Source organism: Tauraco erythrolophus, chromosome 2, assembly GCF_009769465.1.
Source record: "Tauraco erythrolophus isolate bTauEry1 chromosome 2, bTauEry1.pri, whole genome shotgun sequence".
Taxonomy (NCBI): Eukaryota; Metazoa; Chordata; class Aves; order Musophagiformes; family Musophagidae; genus Tauraco; species Tauraco erythrolophus.
Window position 1 is genome coordinate 22477258 of NC_141466.1, and position 14837 is coordinate 22492094.

General features: G+C 37.9%; 1 protein-coding gene across 6 annotated transcripts in view; it reads left to right on the top strand.

Annotated features, from left to right (window-relative positions):
- The window catches only part of HACE1 (HECT domain and ankyrin repeat containing E3 ubiquitin protein ligase 1), a 50205-nt gene that overhangs the window by 24955 nt on the left and 10413 nt on the right, over nt 1-14837 (top strand). For 5 of the 6 annotated variants that reach the window (XM_086608157.1, XM_086608154.1, XM_086608155.1 and 2 more), the window contains 8 exons: nt 971-1308; nt 4232-4300; nt 4977-5064; nt 5970-6081; nt 6173-6270; nt 6470-6557; nt 7534-7683; nt 11708-11904. In XM_086608157.1, the coding sequence (XP_086464283.1) occupies nt 971-1308; nt 4232-4300; nt 4977-5064; nt 5970-6081; nt 6173-6270; nt 6470-6557; nt 7534-7683; nt 11708-11904 (1140 nt within the window). The remainder of the gene's footprint in view (nt 1-970; nt 1309-4231; nt 4301-4976; nt 5065-5969; nt 6082-6172; nt 6271-6469; nt 6558-7533; nt 7684-11707; nt 11905-14837) is intronic. The other variant, XM_086608153.1, reaches the window with a different exon arrangement.

Sequence of the window (14837 nt, forward strand, 5' to 3'; positions counted from 1 at the left end):
CAGCAGTATGCCCAGGTGGCCAAAAACGCCTATGGGATATTGGCGTGTATCAAGAACAGTGTAACCAGCAGGAACAGGGAAGTGATCCTGCCTCTGTACTCGGCACTGGTGAGGCTGCACCTGGAATATTGTGTCCAGTTTTGGGCCCCTCGCTTTAAGAGACATATTGAGCTCCTGGAGCGAGTCCAAAGAAGGGCGACTAAACTGGTCAAGGGGCTGGAAAATAAAACTTCTGAGGAGCGGCTGAGGGAGTTGGGGCTGTTTAGCCTGGAGAAGAGGAGGCTGAGGGGAGACCTGATTACAGCCTACAAATACTTGAGAAAAGATGGTGGGAGATAGGGGAAGGGCTCTTTACATTAGTGTTGGGTGATAGAACAAGAGAAAATGGGTATAAGCTTAGTCAGGGGAGATTCAGGTTGGATGTTAGGAAGTATTTCTTCTCTGAAAGGGTTGTCGGCCACTGGAATAGGCTGCCCAGGGAGGTGGTTGAGTCCCCATCCCTGGATGTGTTTAAGAATAGGGTGGATGATCTACTTGAGAATATGGTTTAATGGGGATTAGGGATGGTTGGACTCGATGATCTCTAAGGTCTTTTCCAACCTAGAAATCTATGAATCTATGAAACTCAACATGTGTATTACTGTGTCTCTGACTGCAGCAGTGGCGTGCTGTGTAACAACCATGAGGCCAAACACTGTTAAATAGTTCAGCATTTCACCCTTTCTGAATCATTTTATCACTCTTCCATCTACTGCTGGATTATTTTCCTTCTATGTGAAACTTTCTTTTTGTGCTCTATGGCTACAAGTGTGGAATTTTTATGAGCGTTTGACTCGTGACTTCTAAGGGATCATTTAAAGCTTTTAAACTTGCATGATATTTGTTTGCCTTAAGAGGATTATCACACCATTAATATTATCTAATGTCAACATGTTCCTTTTTTGTCTGGTTTTGCATGTGTTTATTGCAGCCGCTGGAACTGCTCTGGCATTCTCTGGATGAATGGCTCGTTCTTATAGCCACCGAGCTGATGAAAAACAAAAGGGACTCTGCCAACATTACTTCTATTTTACTGAAGCAAAAAGGACCAGATCACCAGGATGCTACTCCTACGCCTTCCTTTGCTGCTGCAAGAACGGAGGACAGAGAAGAGCTACCCACTGGCACTGGCGAGTCGAAAACATATGATGTTGCCGGGAAGCAGGAAGCTTGTGCTGATTGCCAGGATGTTATCTCCATGACAGCAAACAGGCTAAGTGCTGTCATTCAAGCCTTTTATATGTGCTGCTCCTGTCAGATGCCTCAGGGGTAAGGAGCGGATCCTGTTTGTTACTGAAACTGTTACCATTTTAAAATCATATCTGCTTTCTTGGAAGAATGTTGGTGCTGACCAGATGATATTAGTGATGGTCAAGAGTATGCTTTCTAATGCTTTCACTAGTTCAATTATTTGAATGCCTTTTTTTTTTTCTGACTTTAATGTCACCAGACAGCACAGTAAACTTCAAATTTTCCATAGTGCTGCTGCCAATGAACGTAACTGCGTTGGGGCAGATTTCGTATTGAATGTCTAATGGCTCTTTTTAATCACATGGGGTACTTAGAGGAAATGTAGTTTTATCTCTGGAAACTTAGCTCTTTCTGTTGTTGGCTCTTAATGTGAAATTATCCCTAAATTTAATGTAATTATCCAACAGTAGCTATAAACTCAGAAAATAATCTCAGAAAATAATCTCAATTGTCTTTGTGTAAGAAAATGACAGCTGTGGCAAAACTTGTTTGATGATATTGCAGAAGTTTATAACAAGGAGAGTTCAGTCTCAAAGTAATGCTCACTTGGAATCCTGTCCTGGGTTGGCAAACATAATTTTGTGTGGAACAGGCACTACAACTTAGGGAAATTGAATACCATCAGTGTCTGGGTTAAAAAGTGTGTCCTCTGTAACTGAGGTCTTAGTCTGTGTAAGATTGTTATGTCTTATATTTGTGAACTTTCAAGGACAGGATCCTTTGACCCTCTTCAGTAGAGGACTAGGCAAGTATGGCGGTATTACAGGCTCCCTGAGGAATCTGAAAACAAGGTTCCCATTACATGACAACTCTTGGTTATTCCCAGCCATGGGGAAGCGCTTTTCTTTCTCTGCCAAACCTAGTGGAATAAAAGCTTTCAAGCGAGCCACTACTGTTTGTCTTGGGGTGTGGTACTGTGTGGACACTCTGGAAAATGATCTGGGGATCAGCATGTTCCACAAGCACCTCAGTATTTCCACTTTTAATTTTGCTCCACTTTGAAAAACGAACTGCTGGTTAGCCATTTCCCTTGAAATCTCCATCAAACCATGCTAAGATAAAATGCCAGTAAAGTATTATTTACAGCAGCCAAATGAAAAGGAGAAACACTTCTACAAGTGATTAAGTACATTTCCACCTCCCAATTTATCTCATCATAGCAACGTTCAGTTGGAGAGGTGACTATATCTCCCTGTGTCCAGGTGACTTGCTGATGGGCCATGCCCATTGGATCTGGCCTGTGCATAGTTTGTGATTCAGGTTAGGGAGAACTCCTGTGGATACTACGTAGGTTTAATTGAGAGTTATCATGGAAGCCAGGAGAGTAAGGACTGTTTCAGTCATAACTGGGAGAACTCCCTGGGACGCAGGAAAGTAAGGCCGAGCACACCTGAATTCCGAGTTGCTTTAGGGCATTTCAGAACTGCGTAGAGAAGTACAAAGATCTGAGACTTACTCTGTTTTGCTGAAGTTTTTGTATTAGTAGAAGTAAATGACACAATGGTGTAACTCAACACTGCTACCATCTTCAAATAACATTTAAAATGATAATGACATATTCAAACAAAATTTAAAATGGCTCTAATTTTAGATTTGAGTATCTTTAATGGAGGAGAGTAAACAGAGCTCATAGTTTTTCATTGTTCCTAATAATCATACAATAAAGATGGCATTTCATGCTTAAATGGAAAATGAACTGGTTAACATTTGAAATACTGAGGTTATTTTCTTTTACTTGCTGTGATTGCTGCTGTTCTGCAAATGTTGATATTGAATCTAGACATGCTTTGTTAATATACTAAATAAAATGTTCCAAACATTGTATCATCAAAACTGACAAGTGTATGCTAAAGTTTTTTTTCTTTATGTATTGCGTCTCACAGCTTGTGTGGCAATTTACAGGTAGAGTTCACTTGCTTTCAGGGAAGACTCTTTTAGTAGTTTAATACTTTCAGATCATCTCTCAAGCCAGAAGTGTGTTTAAACTGTTGATATTTAGCTTTTGTGCCAATGAGGGGAAGGATATGGTAAGACTTGTTTCTTCAAAACAGAGTAAGGGAGAGAAGGAAAACAGCTGCATTTTATATAAAATGAGCAGCTCTTGTCTAAACTGGTGTGGGGAACAGTAACAATTCTAGGATTGTTATTCTGAACTTTTTAGAGTACTGTTTTTTCACAGCCTTTCAAGGTATTTGATGAGAGGGTTTTACTCTTGTTTGCAAGTATTCATTAGCTTTTGCTGAAGCTAAAGGATCCAATTAAGAATTTTTCTTTTTAAAAAATGCAGAACGTAGATATACATAAATAGGGTAAAACTTGCACCCGTGTTAGTCCTTCCCTTGTTCTCCAGATATATATATAGAGAAGAAAAAATAAGATTGCATACTAGTGTATGAGACACTTGCCTGACAAGTAATTTTGTTATTTCATGAAGCCTTTAAATAACCACCTTGGCTCTCATTAGGTTTGCTAAGTTTGTAATGTTATTTCTTCCTGACTGTCTTCCTCACTCACAACAATTTACAGGGTGCATGGTGGGAGTTATATACAGTGAACAAGAACATAGAACAATGTGCGTATCATGCATATTGTACATATAGTATCAGTCCTTCCATGTATGTACTTCCATTGCTGTACTGAAAGCTGGAAGGATTCAGTACAAAAATGCATGTCTCCACTAGTTTGAACTTTTTTGTTCATATAGTTAATAACAGTGAGTGGTCAGGTTGCTTGACCTTCTTGATTATTGGCATTTTTGCCTTTTCTATTGGTTTATTATGAAATCTTAATGCTGCTGAGTATTCCGTTTCATGATTGACTAGTTCAACAGCATCAGTTTACGTTTGTGTAGTATGTTATTAAAAAAAGCGCAACAATTTATGCAACTCAAATTCTTCTCAATTTCATTAACCAAAAGCATCTTATGATTTTCTTTAAACAGGATGACATCGCCTCGTTTTATAGAATTTGTCTGTAAACACGATGATGTCCTTAAGTGTTTTGTTAACAGGTAAGCTTCAAGAAATACAGAATTTCTAATTTCTCTTCCTGTTCCCCTCCCAATAATTCAAACTCTTATTCTTCTTCTTACTGACTTGTATTTTTAGGTTATTGTTGTGACATATGTATCGTGCACTTTAATGATCCTGCTAAATTCAAGGGAGTGTATATTAATGATTCAGAGCTCAGGCTTAAATGAAATCTTCTGCATGTGTAAGCAATCCTTTTGTAAGATTCTGTGAGATTTTGTGAACAAAATCTTTTTCACAGAGCAAGAGAATAATTTCCTTTAACAGATTCTTTCCTCATTTTTGTTCCAAATAAAGCTTTCCCTTGCGAGACAGATGAAAACTTTCATTCTTCCTCAAATGTGTTGTATACTTAATGACTTCTTAAAGGAGTCTAAACCATTCTTGTACATGTAGCTGTTTCCAGAGTTCTTCTGGGACTGCCCGGTTTATAACCTTGCTTCTGTCTGGAGTGCTACTTGTGATCCTCCATCCTCAAAGGGTGAGGTAGTGTAAGTCATTTGGAAACAAGAGTTAGGAAAACATTACGAAATAGAACAGTTTGTTGGAACTTTTCTGTGTAACTAGTTACATTGGCTCTTTATGTAGACTTCATGTATCATGAAGCATTATTATTAGATCTCTAACTAACAGGATTCTAACCTATTTTTCTTTCAGAAATCCCAAAATAATTTTTGATCACTTTCATTTTCTTCTTGAGTGTCCTGAACTAATGTCCAGATTTATGCACATCATAAAAGCACAGGTAAACGTCAAGAGATGCTTAGTTTCAACCTCTATGACTACAAAGAGGATGTTTTGTTTAAAAATAATACTTAAAAAAAAAAATATTTGAGGATGATGGATAAACTAAGCATGGCCTCCAGTGCTTCTGAATCTGGGATGTTGAAAGATCAGATTAAACTGACATGGCAGCCAGATTTCTATGCTTGTAAGTCTTTAAAATTGATATGTAAATCCATTTGAGATGACAATATATGCTGAAATGCATGGTTTTGAAAATCATTACCTAGGAATAATGAAGAGACCCTGAGAGCCAGTAACCTGTTTGTTAGATCAACTAAAAGTGCTGTGAATCATGACAGATGAGAGAGGCCACACTTCTGTTCTAACTGTCTCAGAAGAAGGGCAAAATGTCAGTCTGAATACTGAGTCAAACAAGCGAGGGGTTCTCACCTAGGAATTGTTTTGAAAGGTTTCTGATTCCTTTGGGCTGCTTTTTATTTCCAATGAACTTTACTACATGTGACTTGTGCTTCTGTGCTCAGCTGTGGTTGATAAGCAGTAGTATTGCAGAAGCCAGTGATTTGCTTTTTATATAGATGCCTTCCCTGCCCACCTGACCCCCTGCCCCACTCTGAAAGAAGTTTTGTGGTACTTTTCTCCTGTGTGGTGAACTCTGATAGCCATTTCTGAATAACTGGTGGTCCAGTCTTTCTGCATACCAGATTTCAGCAAGCACTGAAGGGCATGTCTAGTCCTTTCCTCTTCCCGAAATACTGTATAGCTTATTGAGGTAGCACCAAGTAACTCTGCACATCTCAAAAATGAATTGAGGCATATGTATGACCAATTTCCAGTTGTGCTTATGATGAAGGAATTATCCAGTTGAACACATCTATATGATATGGTTTACCCCTTGTTTTGTAGCCATTTAAAGATCGCTGTGAGTGGTTCTATGAACATCTGCATGCTGGGCAGCCGGATTCAGACATGGTGCACAGGCCTGTCAATGAAAATGACATCCTTCTGGTTCACAGAGGTATTGTGTTATAAACAGAATTAGTATGTATTTGAAATACATTGAAATGTATTGAATTAAGGTAAGAAATTAATTGGTGCTTTGTGTTTAGATTCTATTTTTAGGAGTAGCTGTGAAGTCGTGTCTAAAGCAAATTGTGCAAAGCTAAAGCAGGGGATTGCTGTGAGATTTCATGGAGAAGAAGGCATGGTGGGTAAAATTGCATGGTTTTCCTTTATGCTCTTTGTATATGGAAATATTAATTCTCTCTTTCATGAGTATTTTTTTGAACTAAATCCTAATTTAAAGTAACTTTTGTACCTTATTAAGAAATACGTGGTTACTTAGCGTAACTGTTTGCCCAGTGAAAGTTCTGTGTACTAATATGTCGTACTCTTTTGACATGCAGGGACAGGGTGTGGTGCGTGAGTGGTTCGATATTTTATCCAGTGAAATAGTTAACCCAGATTATGCCTTATTTACCCAGTCAGCTGATGGTAAGTATCTGCCTTTTTATTTTTCCTAACTTTTCCTAATTTTATAATGTCTTCTTTTTAAAAGTGTTTTTATAATCCAAGGAAAAAGAAGTCACTTAATTCGTTTCAGAATATAAGATTGTTGCTTTTAAAAAGCAACACTGACAGAATTGATCTTGTGTGTGTGTGTATATATAGAGAAGTTATCTATTCATTGTATGTTTTTATAATTACAGATGAAGTATTTTTCTTAATTTGAAGTTTCCTTGATTTTTGCTCTTTCTTTTGTAAGAGAAAAGTGAGTTGTTGGTTTTGAGTCCTTGCTATTTTTGCCTAGTAGTAGAAGGACATAACACTTCAAGAGGAGTATAGAAAGTGTTTTCCTTTCGTCTGCATCTGCAAGGGAACTGTGGACTTATTCCTTTATTTCCTTTTAGAAAACGACAAAATCAATCAGTTAATCTAGAACTGAAAGAGGGTAGATTTAGATTGGATATAAGAAAAAAATTTTTCACTCAAAGGGTGGTGAGGAAATGGAACAGGTTGCCCAGAGAAGTTGTAGATGCCCCATCCCTGGAATTGTTCAAGGCCAGGTTGCATGAGTCTTTGAGCAACCTGTTGTAGCGGAGGGTTTCCCTGCCCATTGCAGGGGGGTTGGAACTAGATGATCTTTGAGGTCCCTTCCAACCCAAACCATTCTATGATTCTAATTTTTGTGGTAAAAACAGATGTTGATCTTCACGGGTCTACCTTGTATTTGACTTTTTGTCAGAGTGGTGCCTTGGAGAGTGGCTAAGCAGTATCATTGTCACAATATAATGTCATTATGTTCTAATATTTTTCTTTCTGATATTTTTTGGAGTAAAGAAAAAAACCCCAAACAATCTTGCAGGGCCCCAAAATAAAACTCTTTGAGTGGTTTCAGATGCTTACTGTATTTGATAAATGTGAATGTCACTTAAAAAAAAAAAGTCATGATAATCATCTTATTTTATAGGAACAACTTTCCAGCCCAACAGCAACTCTTCTGTAAATCCAGATCATTTGAACTACTTCCGTTTTGCAGGCCAGATCCTGGGGCTAGCTCTGAATCACAGGCAGTTGGTGAACATTTACTTCACAAGGTCATTCTACAAACATATTCTTGGTATGGTTTTATTAAAATCCTGTTTATTAGTCAGAACAGTTGTCTGAGCAGTAAACTTTTTCTTTTTTTACTTTTGTGTGTGTGTTGAAAGTGAAAGTGTCTCAGAAATGAATGTCTTGCTAATCTTGTACATACATCAGAGTTACAACATAATAGGGCAGCAATTGCTGTTCCAGTCAGAGCCTCACTTAGAAACTGTTACAGTCGCGAAATGTGGAAATGCGTTAGCAAAAGTGTGTGGGAATTTTATACAGTTAGCAACTTTTAGTAAAATAGCTAATCTTTCAATGTGTATTTGAATATGAATCTTAAAAACAAGGCAGGCATTGTTAATCTGTCTAAAGCATAACCGTATAATTTACTTGTCTTTAATGTTGCTGACCGGGAATGCCTGCAAATCAGACTAGTGCAGCCAGTTGTTGTTGTGGTGCGTGTGATTCTTTGTGTCACAGTTGTGAAATTCATATGTCCTGTCAGGTAATGTCATTCTTGAGAAATGAAAATAATAGTTCTCTAGTTAACTTAAGCCGAACTTAGAAAGTTGGTAGTGTTTACGAACTCCGGCAAAAATCGATGAGGTGTTCTTTGCTATGCCTGCAGAACCTCCCTGTCTACCCACTCCAACGTTTCAGAACTAATGCAGCTTCATCCTGTCTCCTTACCAAGGAAAGTTAATTCAGATGCTTACTGTAGCATTCAAGAGGATCAGTCAGAAATCTTTATAAAAAATGTAACTTTTCCTGTTAATAGAGAAGGGGCCTCTATTAGCTGGTGGTATCTGTGGTTTAGGGCTCTTCTCTGCTCTTCATTGAGAACTTTTCTGCCTCTTGATTGTCCAACATGATGCCTCTCTTCTGCATTGTTAGGGAAAACTTTTCCTCTTGCATGAATATGCGATAGAAGGGTAGATTCCCTTTGCCTTCCTGTTATTCCTTTAAGTACAGAAATTCCTTTGTTGCTTCAGGCAGAATTTCCTTTCTGTTTTAAGCGCTACTCCTTAATGTTCTTGGGAAGTATAAGATAGCTTGATGTCACAAGGTTTACTTTTCCGCAAGAATTGCTTCCTACTTTAACCCCAGTAAGGATTTTAAGGTATTGTTTGCGTCTCATGACGTTCTTCTGTAATTGTGCTGTGTATGTGCAGTCTTCCTGTGATGTTTTCTGGGTCTCAGACAGATCATCTCTTAGCTTCAGATTTACTGTTTCTCTTCTGTGGAAGTGTTCAGGGAACACTGTTGCAGTTTGTTGATAGTGCACGCTCAGTCATCTTTGTCAAGATCTTGCCTAAGAGTAGGGATACATTTTACTTCCCTTCCTTATTACCGCTTTCTGCGCAGGAGGGTGACTGTATAGTGGGCAAAGGCGGTGGAGGACAGCGAATCTGAAGCAACCCCGTGCTGGCAGTGCCTCATCAGGCTTCCCTGGTCATTGATCTTCACATAGGGAAGTGTTTCCAAAGTAGACATATCTTTCTGTGGCACGGTTTGGCACTGACTTGAGGGTTGACCTGTGACATCAAGAGGTTCCGCTGTGTGAGCAGAAGAATGATGCTCACAGGCTGATCTCTGATATATTCACAAATGAGAGAAATGTGTTTTTCTGCTGTTTACTGACAACTTGAGAATAGTCAAGTGTTGCTCTTGTCGCCTCTTTTGGAAATGACTACTAATTAATTTGGGTTCTTTTCTAGTTTGAATCATGATTATTTACTGGATTTGTTGGTTTCTGAATCGACAGGATTGGTCTGTTGTTTACTCTTTTTTTTTTTTTTTTTTTTTCAGTTTGCTGGAGTAACTTGTTCTTATAGTGCCAATTTAAAGATGTCTGCCACTTTTAACATTTAAGGCTGGCTGGAGTTCATCTCAGCTTACCAGATTTGTTCTTTTGCTTCTTACCCACGTGTCATAAAATGATATTTTTGTTGAAGTGAGAAATCAGCACAATATGTAAATAAGCAGTTGGCAAATGAGAAGACAGACAGTATCTCTTCTAACAGAGCATATGACTATCGCAAACCAAACAGCAGCGAGTAGTCTCTGTTAATAAGGTCTCACCAGTCTCTCTGAGTAACGTCTTGTCAGTGTGTTGAACAGGCATCCTGCAACTCTCTAGAGGCTTGTGCGTGTTCAGTTTCTTTAAGTTCAAAAGATTCACAAGTTTTTATCATTTCTTGTTACTTATGAGATGCAGAGAACTGGAAAATTCACACCTCCACTTCCCAAAGTAGTTGTTTTTTCTACCTTGATCACTCTATTACAGACATAGAACTGAGGCAGAAATATAGGCAGAACTTAATATGGCCTCTTAAGTGGTTTGTTGGTGTGTGGTTTTTTTCCTCCCTGCCTAAACAGGGGAGGAGAAGGTAGTTTTGCTGGTGCTGTTGTCCAGTGACTTTGTACTTTTTTCTAAGGAGCCAATTACTTCTCAGTTTGGAAAAGGGAACTTTGACCTCCAACCCACAAAGGCTTATGGCAGATAAATTCCTGACTATGCTATCTGCTGTTAGACTTAACTCCCCTCTCTCACAATATATTAGAAAATACTCCTTGAAAAGGCACAAATAAAAGCAAGAGTTAATTTCTAAGTCAGTGTATTTTGAGCTGGAGGCCTTAAATCCTTGAATGCTTACTGAACTTGTCGCAGAGCTTGCCTGTAGTATATTTTTTGAAGTACTGTGTTGCACAGAAATACCTGTTTATCGCAATTATGCTAAGATAGAATTATCTTCATTTTCCAACTACGGGTGCATTAAGGGTATAGCAAGAGAAAGAGACATAGTATTTCATGGGATTCAGATTTTGTCCTGATAAATCTGAGAGTTTCTTTATAACTGCCGGACTTGAGTCTACCAATTGACAAAATATCTGTTGGCCAGATGCGTGAGCTTACTGCTTTGGTGTCACAGTATGCTGACTATGAGTGTAGTCTCATCATAACACTCTAGTTCAGTTTCTTCTCTAAAGGAGTCTCCAGTTCCTACTTTTCAGTATGCTGCTTTGCCCACATATTTTCCTTATATCCTGCAGAGACGACATTATTTCCACATTTCCTATGTGAAATGCGCATATGCTTACTAGTTGGCAAAACTGAAAGTCCTCTAGAAACTACTAGACAGCTGTTAGTTTTTTTTTTGACAGAAATGACAGCGAAAATTCCTTATTAAACTATCTCTCTCTCACCTAAACTAGAATGTTGCTTGATTTTTCTTTTTTTTTTCCTTTTTAAGTTAGAAAAACAGTGCCTTACAGCTTACATATGCACCATTTCAGTACTAGTCAGCTCTTCCAGGGAAGCAGTGTACCAGGTTTTGCACTTAGATGTTTGCACTGGTTGCTACCCTTGAATTTTGTGTGTTTCTCTGGTGTACTGCTTCTACAGTCCATAGCATGTTACGACCTTTACTAATGGGCACCCTTGTGACACTTGACAATGCACAGAATATGGTGAAGCAAAGAGAACTTCCCAATAATTTTTTGAAACCGAATAGTAGATCTCATAGCAAACATGATTAAAAAGAAGAAAACTGAAGAACAAATGAATTTTCTAAGTATAGAAAACTCACCTTTTTTTTTTCCCCAATTATGAATTCTTTTCTGAGGGAAAAGATTTTTTTTTTGTAAAAAGAAATATGATATTTGGGTTTCTAAAAGTTATGTAGAAAACTTAATTTTTTTTTTTAGGAAACTCATTTAACATTGTATGTTCCATATGGTTAGATGCTTTTACTGAATTCCATTAGTGAGATAAAATTGTGCAAACTGTTGTTCAAGTGTTATGCCGTTTGCTGCACTGAGAATAGCATACAGAGGAAACTTGATTTGTTGATGCTTTTAAAATGTACTAAGTACAGTTCTGGTGTAGTTAGTTATGGTGAATCCCTTTTTGCCTTCTCCTATTTCTGCGTTATTCTGATTTCTCTCTAGAGGGCAATGTTCTACCATATTTTAAGTTAGAACCCGTTTTGCCTTATCCTATTTATTTGTTTTTTTTATCTCTTTGTGTTTTTTTTTTATTTTTTTCCTAGGTATACCTGTAAATTATCAGGATGTAGCATCTATTGATCCAGAGTATGCAAAGAACTTGCAGTGGATTTTAGATAACGATATCAGTGATCTGGGTTTGGAGCTGACCTTTTCTGTTGAAACTGATGTGTTTGGAGCAATGGAAGAAGTGCCATTGAAGCCAGGGGGTGCAAGTATACTTGTTACACAGGAAAACAAGGTGTGTATACAGGTTTATTCAGAAGTTGATAGTATAAGAAAACCATTTGGACTGACTTTCTGAATAACTGGAAGCATAAAAGGTATACCTGTTTTGAAGGAAATAAGCAAAAAATTTGCCAACGTTCTTCCCCTTTTTCTAGCTTGTCATGTTATAGAAATAGTACTATTTAAAATCTCTGTAAGTGTTCAGGCCTGAGGTTTTTTCTTTCTGATGGAACTTTTGGAAGGAAAATAGATCAACTTTAAATGAAGGGTTTATGTTAAAAGTTACAAATATTCCTAAAGCTAAGTCGTGGGTATATATACCAGGCAGGTAAAACAGTTGCAATTGCTAAAAGTGAAATTGAAGGTAAGGGCGCAAAGTGCACAGCCTGCTAGGGCAGTCCATGGCACTGGATTGCTCTGTGGTAACATATGGATAATTGACAGAGTGAAAAGCTGCAGGAATATTTTTTTGGCCATTTGTGAGTCACTCATTGTGTATGGAAAAAAATCTACCTTTTTAATTTACTTTAACAGCTTGGAAAGTCCCTGAGTTCTCTGCAGCATTAGTTCAAAATCTAATATAGGAAAAGACAGCCAAATTTTGAAAATAATCTAAAAATTAAGATTGCCCAGAGAAGTTGTGGATGCCCCATCCCTGGAGGTGTTCAAGGCCAGGTTGGATGAGGCTTTGGGCAACCTGGTGTAGTGGAGGATTTCCCTGCCCATGGCAGGGGGGTTGGAACTAGATGATCTTTGAGGTCCCTTCCAACCCTAACCATTCTATGATTCTATGACATCAGTCTAATTGAATTCTGCAGTTACTCACTAGATAGTTTTGAGTAACTGCAGAAGTACCATGGATGGACCTGCAATTTTTTGTCATTGACTCTTGATCCTTATGTCTGCTTTGTGTTTTGGTTTTTGTTTGTGTTAAGCAAGCCTAAACTTTGTGTACCGAGTATTCATTCAGCTCTACCAGTTGCATAGAGAGCTGCTGTCTTGGTAAATGGCCACTTGGTGTCAGCATTTGTTCTAACAAAATTTTAGTTTATGTTGGAGCAGTTAGCACTGGCTTCTTGTATGCCTAATCCTCATTTTCATTAAGGCAGAGTGTCATTCTAGTAACGGGAATACATATTATTAGTCTGTTTCTGCACTGTTTCCTGCAATGTAGTAATTTATGAAAGAATACAGATAGTAAAACAAGTCTGATTGTGAAGGCAGTGGATGATTAATTTCTTTATTACCTATCAGAGAAAGCAAGGATGTAGATTCTTGTTTCTGGGCAGTTGTAGCTTCTCAACATATAAAATAGATATAGTTGACAAAAATTGTGGTTTCATAACAACTATTTAAAAACTGTTATCAGTTAGCATGAAATTAGAAGTTTGCCCACAAGAGGATATCCTCGGTCATCAGCAGTTTATGCTGCTCTGTTAGCTTCTGACTTGGGGCACAGACTAAGAAGAGTGGTTGAACGTGTGTAGAACAGATACATCCATTCTAGCTCATCGGCCTTCCTCAGCTGTGGCAGAGGGGGACAGGAGTTTTCATAGCTTTTATTTGAAAGGTGGTAAGAAACAGGTGACTGTTCTGGTAGCTTTGAAACTGTTAATATTAATTGATTTTTGAATTTGAAGCTGCAACAAACATCTGTAAAATGGCATTGCCTCCTGTTCGCTGATTTTGACAGTGGTGAGCCAAGTTTTTGAAAATTGTAGATCTGTGTTTTAGTAGTGTTTAGGGATTTTTTTTTTCCCAATTTCTTTAATGCAATGTGGTTTGACAGTATATTTTAGCTTAGCAGTTCTAACAGGTTAAACAGGAAAGTGTCTGCTTTACTTTATAAAACACCTTTTTTTTTCCTACATGAGAGATCTTTTTTTTTTCTGCCCTTACCTGAGGAATAGAGATTGCTGTTTAAAACTCATTGTATTTGCTATACCTCTGGGAGAAGAAAACTCAGCTTTTAAAGAATTTGCTGTGTATGCACACTAGCAGATTACCCATTTACAGGATAGCGTTTTTTTAAAAAACGAACTTATGTGTGAATCTTTATTCCTTGGAAAAAATACAACCAAACCAGCAAACCAACAAGAAAACCCATGCCAAAACCAAAACACTCCCACCTTGAAATCGCCCAAACAATCGATCTCTTGTTGAAAACCAAAATAAAAGAGAGTAAATGCCCTATTGAGGAGCAGTAGTAATAGCTGTTTGTAAAAAGCTATTTTCTTTGAAGGAGGGAATTTTTTTGTGTCAGCTGTGTAATAGGTAAATGGTTGTGGGACCATACCAAGCAAATGTTCCAGTCTTGCAGCTGAATCGTCCATATAGCTCCAACTGAAGTGTTGGTTACGGTAGTGGTTCAACTGTCTTTTGTCATGGTAATGAGAGATTTCAAAGGGAAAAGTCAGGCTTTCTCCAGTGTCCATGCTATGCATTTCTCTTTGTTTTTTGCTTTGTATGTTTTTGCAGCTTTCTAGATACTTTTTAGGAAAAAATAATAAAATTAGAGCTAGGCAAAGTTTGACCATACACTATTTTAGAAAATGATGCAAATCTCCACAATTGTATGGCTTTCTCTGTCCTTCCAGGCCTTGTCTGTCTGTGAGCTGCCTGTGCTGTTTGGCAGTAAAAAAATTACATATTTTTTTAAAACAGCTTTGGAATGGTGCTGCTCTCTGAATCTGAACATCATAATGAACATTGATCCTCAACTCACAGTATATGAGGTTGTGAAATCAGGGAAGCGTGATCTGTGCTTGATTTACCTCAAAGGAAAATACAGAACAACCCCTCACCCAAAATAGACTTTGTCATCGTATTTGTGATGCCTGTGTTACCTGTTTCATGTGTGTTCAATCAAATCTCCACTCTTAAAAGAAGATTGGATTATACCTTTTATGTACTATGTAGGAATGCATATGTAGATCTGAAATTATG